The sequence below is a fragment of the Puma concolor genome, chromosome E2, assembly GCF_028749965.1.
Source record: "Puma concolor isolate L17-30 chromosome E2, mPumCon1.1.hap2, whole genome shotgun sequence".
NCBI classification, from domain to species: Eukaryota; Metazoa; Chordata; class Mammalia; order Carnivora; family Felidae; genus Puma; species Puma concolor.
This window is the reverse complement of record NC_141681.1, coordinates 4,710,640-4,722,789: the sequence shown is the minus strand read 5'-3', so window position 1 is coordinate 4,722,789 and position 12,150 is coordinate 4,710,640. Positions and strand designations below refer to the sequence as shown.

Sequence of the window (12,150 nt, the reverse complement as noted above, 5' to 3'; positions counted from 1 at the left end):
GGTTTTAATGGGAGGGAAACAAGGCAGTGATTAGGTGGAATTTCCTGGGCAGGCGGGAAAGAAATCCCGGGACACCGCTCTGCTGAGCTCTGTTCCCCTCAAAGAGGACACGGTCTTGCTGAGAAGCGTGGTGACCGGCCCGCGTGCCCTCTGCCCGGCTCACCCCTGAGCAGCTCAGCGGCCCCCCGAGGGCGGCCGCAACGGCTTCACGTGCGGCCCCCACAGGTGGGTGTCCGGGGACGGCAGGGACTGGGACGGGTCCCCAAAGTGGCTTCTTCCCTGCTGTAACCAACCCCACCCCGGGAAACCCGTCATTTTTCTCTCTTCCTGAGGGACCCGCCAGGGTTGCTGCCGTCATTATAAATACCTTCCAGGCAGCCCTTCCCAGGCCCCGAAGTGCCTGATGGCCGCTGGGCTGTTCAGAAGGTTCTAGTGAGTTTCTAGGCAAATGCAGAGTTGAGATCCTGCTCCCCTTCCTCCTCGGATGCGCTCTTGTGACTCAGTTTCCCCACCTGTAAAGGGGAAGGTGATAGTACCTGCCCCCTGGGGTAGTGGTAAGGTGGGGGGGTCTCAGACCGGCCCCCCAGACCAGCAGGATCTAAATCAGTGGGGAGCCTGCTGGAAAAGCGGATTCTCGAGCCCGCCCCTCCCGCCAGGCCTGCTGAGTCTAAAGGTCCGGGAGTGGGCTGGGCACTCTGTGTGGACACGGCCTCCAGGGGTCCTGGCGCACGCGGGATGGTGACGTGAGGCGGCCGGTCGTGTCCCCGGCACACGCTGTGCGGGATTCCGATCATTTGTGGTTAAACTTCATTCTTTCGGTGCGTTTTTCATGGGGCGCCAGGACCAGGGCTGGGGTCCCGGGGTCCCGGGGCCCCGGGGCAGCGAGATGACAGGGTCCACCCTGCACGCAGGCAAGAGGCGAGGCCAGGCGGGCACGCGGGGCCCGATGGCGTTTGGGACCCTGTTCCCCCTGCCCGCCAGCTGGGCGTCCTCGGGTGGGCGTCTCTCTGGGCTTCGGTCCCTCCTGTGTCACGCGGTTGTGGGGAGGTTGTGTGTGCCAAGCACTTCCCGGTGGCTCACCGTGAGTGCCCGGTGAAGCCGGTGGCCCTCGTCGCCACGGCAACTTACAAGGTCGTTGCGCACCTCGAGGCGCTGTGGTTCTCACACGCACGCGAGAGCCTCAGTGGACTGTCTTTCAGGACTGGAGGGAGAACACCGCCCAGGAGCCCCTCCTTACCCCCATCTTTCCGGTGTGCCCTCCCCTGTCACTTGGTGAGCCCGCACCGTGTCCCAGGCACCGGGACCCAGCAGGGAGCACACGGCCTGATCTCTGCCCCTGTGGGACTTGTCATCTAGAGGGGGCACAGATGACCAGAGAAATGACAACAGAAGTAGGGCACCGGGCATCACTATGACGGAGGGAGGCTCGGGGGGCTGGGCACATCCAGCAGGGCCCCCCCCCGCCACCCCTTGTCTCGATGGGACCTCAGCAACCTTCTGCACAGAGCCAGGACTGAGAAGTCTCCGCGGAGCCTGTTCCCATTAGGGACCGTGGGAACCAAGCCTGGGCCGGGAGGGTGGCTCTGTCCCAAATGCCTGCTGGGCCCCCAGAGCGGTCACAGTGGGTCCCCAAGGGAGTTGTGGCTGCTGGACCCTCGGGGACCTGTTCACAGCAAACTTCCTTGTAAACGTAGGGAATCCTCCAGAAAAACAAACAAAAGCTTCCTGAACAGAATTCTCAGCACACGGGCCAAAGGTGGTTCTGCTGTAAAGTGAAGTGACTTGGGTTTTAGTGGTGGGTTTTTTTCTTGTTTGTTTTTTTCTAAAAGAGGATTTCCTGAAAGTTTTGAAAGAGGTGTCTGTAGAACCGGGACATCGTAAGAGGACAGGCATCTTCGGTCTCGACACACGTGTTCGTGAAGGATAGCGGAGGAAAGGAAAGGTTATCAGGAAGAGCTTTTGACGTTAGAACTGGGCTTTGCCCGAACATTCGCGGAAAGAAGCTGGACGTCTGCGTGAATATCCGTTCAGGAGTTTTTCCTAGACCGGGACCATTTTGAAAAGGCAGGTTTCACAAGGAGAGATTGGGAAATGCACCAACAATGACAGATAATGTTCTTGGTCACTTGTTGTCAACAGACACGACCCGTGTGTACCTGTGGCATCTGTGTGGACGGACCTGCATCCAAAGGTAGACAGTCCGTGTAGCAGCTTTTGTGGGCCGGGCACCGTCCTCCCGGGGCCCGTCTGGCACGCTCTTCAGGCCACACGGGTTCTAAAGTTTCTAGTAGACGCAGTAAAAAGGAACAGGAGGAGATATTTAGGATATGTGGGATTTAAGCTGGGATGTCAAAATATTAGCGTGTATAATAGGAAGTTACGAAAGAATATGCATTCTCTTTTTCAAATAAGACCTTGGGGTCCACTGCGTATTGCACACATAGAGCACCCCCCCCAGTTCGGGCGAGCCACAGGTGCTCCGTGGCCACTGTGACTGGCGGCTGCCATATTGGGCACCCCGGCTCTGGACTCTCAAGGGTTGGGCGTCTGAAAATCTCTCCGTGCGCGCAGAAGCTGAGCCGGAACCACGAAGCTGTTGCTTCCAGATGGGGTGAGCTCTGCCCTCTCCCCCACGCCAGCTTGGGCCAAGGCCGGGCGCCGGGCTCCCTCTGCTCGCAAACCGGTGGGTTTTCCCCTCCCACCTTCTAAGGTCTATACACACATTGGCACACCTGATTCCCCCAAGAGCCCCATGATGGGGGGAGCCCCAGGAATCCTCACTTTATCAGTAAAGAAAGGGAGGCACAGAGAGGTTAAGTGATCCCAGGCCGCCTCCCCCAGCGCCCACGCTCTTTACTAGTACGCGTGACGCCCCACTGTAGACAGGAGGGGCCGGGTGAGCCTTTAGTGCCCGGGTACGCTTGTTTGTAACTTGAAAAGTACTTATTAGAGGGGCGCCTGGGTGGCGCAGTCGGTTAAGCGTCCGACTTCAGCCAGGTCACGATCTCGCAGTCCGTGGGTTCGAGCCCCGCGTCGGGCTCTGGGCGGATGGCTCAGAGCCTGGAGCCTGTTTCCGATTCTGTGTCTCCCTCTCTCTCTGCCCCTCCCCTGTTCATGCTGTCTCTCTCTGTCCCAAAAATAAATAAAAACGTTGAAAAAAAAAAAGAAAAAAAAAATTAAAAAAAAAAAAGTACTTATTAGAAAAGAAGTACGTACTTATTTAAATAAGAAGTCTAGGGAGTAGAAAATAAGGGTTCCCTACAGGTGCCCAACGGTTAACCTCTGTGAATTGCCCCTTCATAGCCTCTCAGGGCATCCTGCCCCTCCCCCAGCCTCCCCCCCATACAGACAACGCACATGAAAATCAAAATGAAGCTCGTATTACACCGAAATATTTTTACATTTCACGGAAGACGGTTCCCCGGAGTCGATGCTTTCGTGCGGCTAACGCGTTCATCACCGTGCGTGTACCCGCCAGGTGCCAGGCACTGATGGGGAAACCCCTCCCCTGATGGGAGAACGGGGTTTAAACTCAGGAGGAAGGACAGTATTTGCAGCTCGGGGCCATCGAGCTCCTGCTGGGTGCGCGCCCCGACCCGGCGCTTGCCCTGGACAGACTCACATCCTCTGCCCAACGTCCCCAAGGAAAGGGCGCGTTCACACACCCTGTGCGGAAAGCAGGCTCAGCAAAGTGGATCGGCCAAGGTCCTGCAGATGAGATCCGCACTCTGACTCTTGAAATCTCCTGAGAGATCAGTAAACAGGTGAGACTCTGGGAGAATAGGCTTCACCTCCTTGAAACAAACAAAATACGCACACATATACACACGCGTGCATTTATACATATTAATACGCGTGTGTGCACACACACAGGAATGATATTTCTTAATAATAAAAAAGAAATCGCACGCTTAAAAGCCGGAAGGACGGTCAGGAGTTCCTTTCCCGCAGTCCTTGTGACGCTGGGTCCCGTGAGTCCGTGGAGCGAGCTGCCAGCTCGTGGGCGAGCCCACGGTCTCTCCGGGGACAGGCTGCCCCGAATCCCCTGCTGTGCCGTCATGCAGTCTGTGTGCGCGACCAAGCGGCCATCGGTCCCTCCCGGAGTGGCCTTCACCGGCGGCTCCAGGACGCAGCCCTGTGTTCGCGGCTGCTCGTGGGGCTGCAGCCTCCCCTCCCAAGGGGCTCCCCGCACCCCAGCCCCCCACCGCGACCTGGGGTGGGCCAGTGTCACCCTCAGAGAAAGCAGGGCCACAGCCTGATGGCTTAGGATGACGGTTAGGAGAGGGTCCCGGGGTCTCCACCCTCTTGGGTCCCCATCCTGGTGGCACCTGAAACAGGTGTTTAATTGGGGACAAATCGCGTCATCTCGCCGAGCCTGGGTTCACTTTCCGTAAGTGGCGAGAACCTTGGAGATCTCGTGGGGTGGCTGCAGGGGCCACAGGCACTAAGATTGCGTAAGGACCACGGTGGCATTGTCGGGTCGTCCAGCTGGGCAGGGCCGACATGGTGTGGGGGGGGAGGGGCGTCGGGGTGAGTGGCCACCGGAAGGCTGCAGACCGCTAACCGGGGCTGAGTTGTGACTCCCTGAGGCCGCAGACCCTGGACGCTTCCCAGGGCGCCCTGGTCACGGTCCGCCAACAGCTGAGGCTCTTGGAGCGCTGAGTCAGCCCGAGGGGCTCCCGAGGCTTCTCCCGCCAATTCTGGTTCTCCCCAGCTCTGCAAGGGCCTTGCGTGTTGGCTTTCTCTTCCTTCCTTCCTTCCTGTTCTTCTTTTCAAAATAAAATTAGGCCTCCGGAAACAATCTCCATTTCAAAATGGTTTTAAGAAATCGATGTTACGAGGGCGCCTGGGTGGCTCAGTCACTTTAGCCTCTGACTCTTGGCTGCCGCTCAGGTCGTGATCTCGCGGTCCGTGGGTTCAAGGCCCGCAGCGGGCTCTGCGCTGACAGCTCAGGGTCTGCTTGGGACTCTCTCTCTCCTTCTCTCTCTGCCCCTCCCCTGCTTGCACATGCTTGCAAGCTTGCACTCTCAAAGAGATAAGCATTAGAAAAAAAATGTTCTAACGAATCTTAAGAAATTAAAATCCTAAAATCATTTGCTCCAAGTGTCTTAAAGTTAAGAAATCACCTCCGGAAATCCCAGTCCCAGAAACAACCACTGTGAACATTCTGGTGTGTTTCCTTCCAGATTTTTTTTCTGTTCGCAAGCACCTTATTGTTTTTTTTGTTTTTGTTTTTACCTAGAAGGGATCAGACCCCCTGTATTGTCAGGCTAATGGTTTTTTTCCAGCGAGCCACAGCTGGCGAAGGTGCTTCCAAGCCACGTCCGATGTGGCCACGCCGTCATCCACGTGATGGCTCTGCACTGTCCCCCTGTGTGGACAGACCACCGCTTCTAACCCAGCTGACGGACATCCGGCCTGCTTCCCATGCTCTCTGCTGTGATAAACAACGGAGCAGAGAACATCTTTGCACAAGCCCGTGTGCTTTCCCGACAGTTTCGTAAGGCAACTTCCCTTCAGTGGGCTGGTCACAGCAGCACATCAGCCCCTGGTGACATGGGCCCCCAGCGGCCTCCAGGGCGGCCAGGACGAGCCCCCCTCCCCTTACCTCGCAGGGTCACAGCTGATGCAACCCCCGCCTGTCCGTCCAACCTCTTGTTCCTCCTCGTTACCCATCACGCGCTGGCTTCTCCGTTTTGGGGACGCCCTGAGACCAGGGCTGTCGCACCCATTCTCACCCGACCCCGGACCCCCGGCTGGCGTGTTTTCCCGTTCGTGTGTGTGGCGGGGGCGGGGGGGTCTCCTTGTCGCTCAGCCCAACGCACAGATGCCGCCTCCCTGACCAGGGCTTTTCCACCACTGCGTCTACAGCTGCTGCCTCCCCACGCTGCTCTGTCCCATGTCCCTGTGTCCCTCACCCCTGCCCTCCTCTGATCCCGTATCCCCGGGTGGTTTTCCCCAAGGACCCGTCGCTCTCTGGGATTATCTCTTAACAGCTACGTAGCCGTTTAGCCCCTACCACCAGCCTAGGCTCCGTGAAAGCGAGAACGCCACCCGCCCCGTTAACCCCGTGTCCCCAGCACGCGGCCCGTGCCTGGCACACAGTAGGTGTTCAGCTTCACACTGGCCGGATGAACAAATTCAGAAATGGGTTCACAACCCATCGAGGGATTCCTAAAACCCCTTTTCTTAACATTGCCCGGAGTTGCTGTGCGACGGGCGCTCCCTTCCGTGTCTGGGCGACCCAGGTAGTCCAGAGAGGATCGAGGGTGAGGTGTAGAGCCGGAGGGCGGGCGGGCTGGTTTCCGGTCCATCAGTCACACCCACGCTTCAGACCCGCACAGCCGCCCGCAGGCCGGCAGGGCTGGAGCTCAGTAAGCGTTTGGGGCGCGAACAGATGGGGAGCCACCCAGAGGCTTTTTTGAGGAGCCCAAACCTGGAGGGATTCTTGGCCTGAGACGGCGGCCGAGCCCCACACTTGTGGTGCCGACCCCCTGGGCGACGGCCGCGCGCTGGTCTGATGTGTTAAGAAACACACGTCCCGTTCGGCGGGCCTGCCCTCGCTCCCGACGTGGGCAGGCTGCTCGATGGGGGTGCTTGGTGGGGGTCGGCAAGTCACGCGGGCACCTTGGGTGCTTGGCCGGGTGACCTCCTGAAGGGCCCCCCGTCCCTGGGTCGTTTGGGGCCCTGTGACGCGGAGAACCCCCTGCCCCGTTTGCAAAACGTACAGTAGTAAGTCAGAGACACGAGCCCTGATATTTTCCCCAGTGTGGCTTGCCCTCCGTGAGGAATGGCCGAGAGCCTTGCGGCCCTGGGTGGTTCTTCCAGACTGTTCATCTGGGCAGAGGATCTGGGGAAGTCTCGCAGCCCAGAGGCCTGAGGAGGGCCCTGGAACCTGAGCTTTCCAGAAACCAGCAGGGCAGCCGGGGTAACCGCGGCCCCGGCACGGCCGCTGTCCCCCTCCGCGGTCGGGGGGAGCCGCTGGCACGGAGGCCGGCGGCCCCCCCTTCTGCTCCGTCTGGACTGCCTGGCTTTTCCTCGCAGCCCCATCTCGCCAAGCGCTCCCATCAGATGCCCGTTCCAGAAGTTCAGCCCCGGGGTAGCCAAGAGCACGAAGCTGCCATGAGGCGAGGGGAAAACAGGCAAGAATTCCGAGCGGCCTGCTTCCCGAGGACCGCCGCCCTGGCCGAGAAGTCTGAGAGCGCAGGGGCCCTTCGGTCCCGCAGTTTCCAACCCGGGCCCCTCTCAGCGGGAGGGGAGACCCCCCACGGGAAGTCACGGCGACGTCACGGCCGGGCTGTTACTCCTCTGCTCAGACTCATTCACGGGGACCAGCAAAATGCAAATGAAAGCTCCGTTTGGACGCCCCTCCCTACTTGTGAATGGCCCAGAACCAGAAGCCGGATCCCACGCGCCGCTGGCCAGCTGGTGGGCTGAACGGGCCCGCCGGGCGTGTTGTTGATGTGACTGGTCGGTCGCTGGAACCTTCCGTCGGGCAAGCCGCCCGGCTTGCACAAGCACGTGTCCTGCGATCCAGCCGTTCTAGTCCTCGGGGCTGATCCACGGGTGCCCTCAGACCCGTGCAGAAAGTCCCGTGCCCCCCGTGGCACCGTTGACGAGAGCGGAGTATTAGGGACCTGCTAAGTGTCCGTGAACAGGGACCCGGTCAGCTGCCGCTTCACTACAACCGAGTACTATGCAGCTGCCTACGAAGCCGTGAGACGGCAGGTGCTGGCGACACCGTGGGGACCCTGCCCACCCCTCACGTGCGGCAGGGGCGGGGGGGTCACGTCCGGCGGTGCAGCTGCTTTGGGAAACCGTCTGGCGGCTATTTAAGAAAGAGCCGTCACGTAACGTGTGACCCCGCAGGTGCGGCTCCTAGCCGTCTGTCCCCGAGAATTGGCCGACACGTGTGTCCTTACGGACACGTCATCGACAGACGTTCGCAGCAGCGTTCCGCCCTGGGAGCCCGAAGCGGACGGGGTGTAAAGACCCCTCACCCGGGGGATGGGTGAAGAAAATGTGGGCCGTCCCCCGAAGGGCGCGTTACGCAGCCCTAACGAGGGATGAAGCAGGGACCAGGCCACCACGGGGGATGGGCCCCAGAGACACCAAGCTGCACGAGACGACCCAGCGGCACGAGGCCCCGTCGTGTGTGATTCCGTTTACGCAAAGTGTCCGGGACGGGCCGGTCTATACGCACGGAAGGTGGCAGGGCCTGTGGGAGGGGAACTGATCCAAACTGGGCGCGGGTGGTGTTTTCTCGGGGGTGTTTGTGGAGGGGACTCCACAAGCCCGTAAAGTCACTAACAATCACTGGGCTGGACACCGAAAAGAGGTCAGTTTGGTGGCTTTGTTACAATCAGCAGCGCTGTCTTGCTTTTGTTTCTGTTGAAAGCCTTCAGTTAGCTGCGGGATTTAACCCCTGCCTTGAGAGGGTGGCTGTTACCTACCGGATGCGCGACCTGGGGCGGCTGCGTGACCTCGGGGGAGTCCTGCTTCCCTCTCGCTGCCTCGGCCTCCTCGCCTGCACGCCAGGGTCCGTCGCGCAGCCCCCGGGGAAGAAGGCCAAAGGCGCGTACAGAGCGTGCGGCCTGCGAGCCTAGCCCGTGTGCTGTTTCCGTCGCGGCGGCTCAGGCGTCCTCGTCATGATGCTGTCCTGCCGATCGGTCAGCCAGACGGCCACCGGTCGAGCCGGCGGGGGGCAGCCGATGCCAGGCAGCGGTCTCGGAGGGTGCGCTCGGTTCAGACAGGCTGGGGCCGGCGACTCCCGGAGTTCAAGGCGAACGAGTTAGCGGCCCTGCCTGACCTAGATTCCCCCCGCCCCGGGCCGGCTTGCGGAAAGAGTGGAGCCTGCCAGCTGTTCCTGGCAGGGGCACGCCGTGTGTCCAGCAGTTGCGGGCAAGTGTCCCTGGGCCACGATGCTTCCGCCCTGGGGCCAGGGGACACCCAGCTCCCCCTTCCCGGCTGCCTGAAAAACGCCCTCCAGACCTTGCGGTAATGTGGCCTCTGCCTTCTTTTTCAGCCTGAGGACCCCTCGCGACGGAAAGGCCTTCCGGATCTTTGCCGTCAGGCAGTGAATTCCCAGCGCCGGGAGAAGGGGGCGTCTTCGAGAGGGCTTCAGGGTTTTGCTTTTTACTTTTATTTTGTCCCTTGGGGGGGGTGGGCTGGGGATGTAGAGAGGTGGGAAACTTCCCGTCAATGGCGTTCAGTGTCACACCCTTTGTGCCTTTGTCTGAAACCACACGGAGAAACCGCGCCCTTGGGGTCCCGGCCGGACGGCCGGCGCCTGGCCCTGCTGAGGCCGGGGTCTCGGTCCGAGCGCCCCCTCTGCAGGGACAGTCGCCAAGGTGCTCCTTCCCGGTGCTCTTTGGTGGGGGGTGGGGGGGGGGTGGGGAAGGTTCCAGGCCTGCGGACGTGGCAGGACCCGGAGCTCACGCCGGGAGGCAGGCAGGGGCGGGAAGGGGCTTAGGGAACATCCAAAGGGTTTCAGGAAGGGAGTGGAAGGTGGTTATTTAAAAACTTTGAAAACACAGTCCGTCCCCACCAGTGGACCAAAATGGGTTTAATGTTTGCTGGTCAGACAAATGGGCTGGAACGAAGGGCCGGGGACGTGAGGCCCGGGCTCGGCCCTGGTCCCCGTCCTCGCCGGCACCCTGCCTCGCACAGGCTGGTTCTGCGGACGGCAGGGCTGGCTTCTTTAGGGTTCCGCAGTAACCCCAGAGATTTATCTCGTCTTCGTCCTTCCCTGTGTCCGCGTGGCCCGTCTGTTTGCTGCCGTGACCTTTGGTCTCCTTGAGGACAAATGAACCAGGATCCTTTCTTTGCCCCCTCCCCCGCCACCCCCACCCCCACCCCCGCCGTGGCCCTCGCCCCAGCCCAGACTGGTTTATGCACGATGTTTCCCACCGGGGCTTTGCTTTGCAAGCGGTTCTGTCGGCAGCCCCACTTTTTAATTTTTTTTTGTTTTAAAACAAAACTCTTAGCGCCCGTCGGTTCCACTGTTTCGTTGCTGCCTTGAAAAAGTGGCAGTCAGATGTGCAGAGTCCCCATCCGTGGGATGACCCAGTTTTTAGCAGCGGGAGGAATGGATTCCTCAGTACATTCCTCGCCGAGGTTAGCAGCTCTGGGAAGGGGGGGGGGGGGCGTGTGTGGTTATGAAACCGTCCTGCGGCATAACAGCAAAAGAAGTAACACTCTAGAAGGATTTCTCTTCCTGTTTTTGTGGAACGGCTCTTGCCAGACGTTCCTCCGGCTCTGAGGAGCGTGGGGCTCTCTGGTTTCCACTTTACAAAAGTCCTTCACAAGCCCAGACCGAAAACCCACAGGGCAAGAAAACACCCTTTGGTAAATAGCGTTGCTCCGCAGAAGGTGACGCTCTCCCCGCCTCCCCCAGGCCGGCCAGCCGGCAGGTCACCTCTGGGAACACCGGTTTCAAATCCGATCTCACCTGGCCGTCAAAATATTTGAAAGGCCAAGGGACCGGCAGACGGGTTTTTTGTCGTGTTTCGTTTTGTCGGGGTTGTTTTAAAGCAAAGCTGGGATGGTCTGGACAAGGAAGCCTCCCCCGGGGAAGGAAGTTCCAGGCTACTGAGTGCATCCCGACTAAATTCAAAGACTGGAGGTGAATGGCTTCCCTCCGGCCGGAGGGAGTTGGTGAGAGCCGTGAAACTCTTCGCGCGCGCGCAGAGCTGAAAGTAGCCGCTTCCCCGCTCTGTGCCCTGTGGGCTTCTAGTAATTCGTAGGTTTTGACGTCTCCACCCCGAATGTCAGAGCAGAAGAATTTGGTCAGCCTGTCAGTGACGGGTCTCGTTACAGCCCAAGATCTGGGTACTTGGAAACTTCTGGATTCTAAGGGTTGTGCTGCTGGACTTCCGCTTCATCAGACTCTGCTCTGTGACCGGCCTTTGGCGGCTGTGGCTTTGCTGGGGCTCCGGGCTTGTTAGAAGTCGAGGCGGCCCGCGGGTGTCCCGGGGGGGGGGGGGCTGGCCGTGAAGGCGTCCCACCCAAGGGAGAGTCTGAAACTTCCGGAGCGAGTCCAGCCCATCATCTGGGGGCTCGTTTGGGTTCCCGAATGTCTCATGAACCAGCCCGTCTAACAGGATAGACAGATGCCCCCTCCCCCCCTACCCCGAACCAGAACTGGTCCCTCCCGTGCTCACAGACATTTTGAAACTGGAACCATTTTCCTTCCGAAGATGGAAACAGGCCTACGAAGGCAAGGCCCCTGTAGTCAGAGACCATCTCTAATTTCGCGTGTTAGCAGGACCCGTTGCCCCCGTGGGCACTTGACCCACAAAAAGATGACGAATCAGGCCAGCGGTGTTTCGGGGTCTGACCCTGCCCCCCAAACGAAAAGGTTCTCGTTTCCTTCAGATTTTTGCCCCCCACCGTGTTCTGATTTTTTTTTTTTTATATTGTCTGTAGGCTCACCCAGCCCGCAGCTTACATGTGTGCTTTTTTCTATGAAAAATGATGTATTTTGCTACTTCCTGTGTACAAAAAGTTTATTGTAAATTGTGTGTGTGTGTGTGCTTTGCACGAACGGGGACCACGTTGCCTTTGTTTTGTTGTTTCAATAAACCCGGTTTGATTTCTAACGTGTCTCTGTGACGTGTCTCTCGTCGGGCACACCCGAACAGTCTGTGAAATAAAACGTTGGAAACCACCTCGGAGGCGCCTCACGACTGTGTGCACACCACGCGCGTGACACACGGGCGCGGGGGTGCCAGTCCCTGCGGTATTTTCTGGAGCCTCGGGGAGACCCCCACCTGACAAGCGGCAGGAGGGGTGTGCCTTAAAGGGTGCAGACCGGGCATGGGTTGGGGGATGGGGGCTGCCAAAATGCAGCTTCTGGCCCAGCGGGTCTGGGCGGGGGCCCGGGCGCCTGCACGTTTCACGAGCTCCCGGTGACGCACACCCTGCTCGCCCCCGGAGCATGTGCTGTGTGTCAGCCGTTCGTCCGCTCGGGCGGCCACAACCAAGCACCACGGACCCGGGGGCTCAGACGACAGAGATTTATTTTCTCCCAGTTCTGGAGGCTGCACGTTCACGGGCAAGGCGTCCGCAGGGCCGGGAAGCCGGCCACCTTCCCCCGTTTCTTGTCTCTGTGCGTGCATCCCTCGTGCTGCTGCTTGCTCGCTTTCCTTT

The 12,150-nt window shown here is 59.7% G+C and overlaps 1 protein-coding gene across 1 annotated transcript in view; it reads left to right on the top strand.

Annotated features, from left to right (window-relative positions):
- Nucleotides 1-11,600, top strand: part of CRISPLD2 (cysteine rich secretory protein LCCL domain containing 2) — a 59,907-nt gene extending 48,307 nt beyond the window's left edge. Inside the window, exon 15 of the mRNA XM_086688783.1 lies at nt 9,026-11,600. Within this exon, the coding sequence (XP_086544909.1) occupies nt 9,026-9,080 (55 nt within the window). The 3' untranslated portion in view covers nt 9,081-11,600. The remainder of the gene's footprint in view (nt 1-9,025) is intronic.
- Nucleotides 11,601-12,150: the final 550 nt, after the last annotated feature.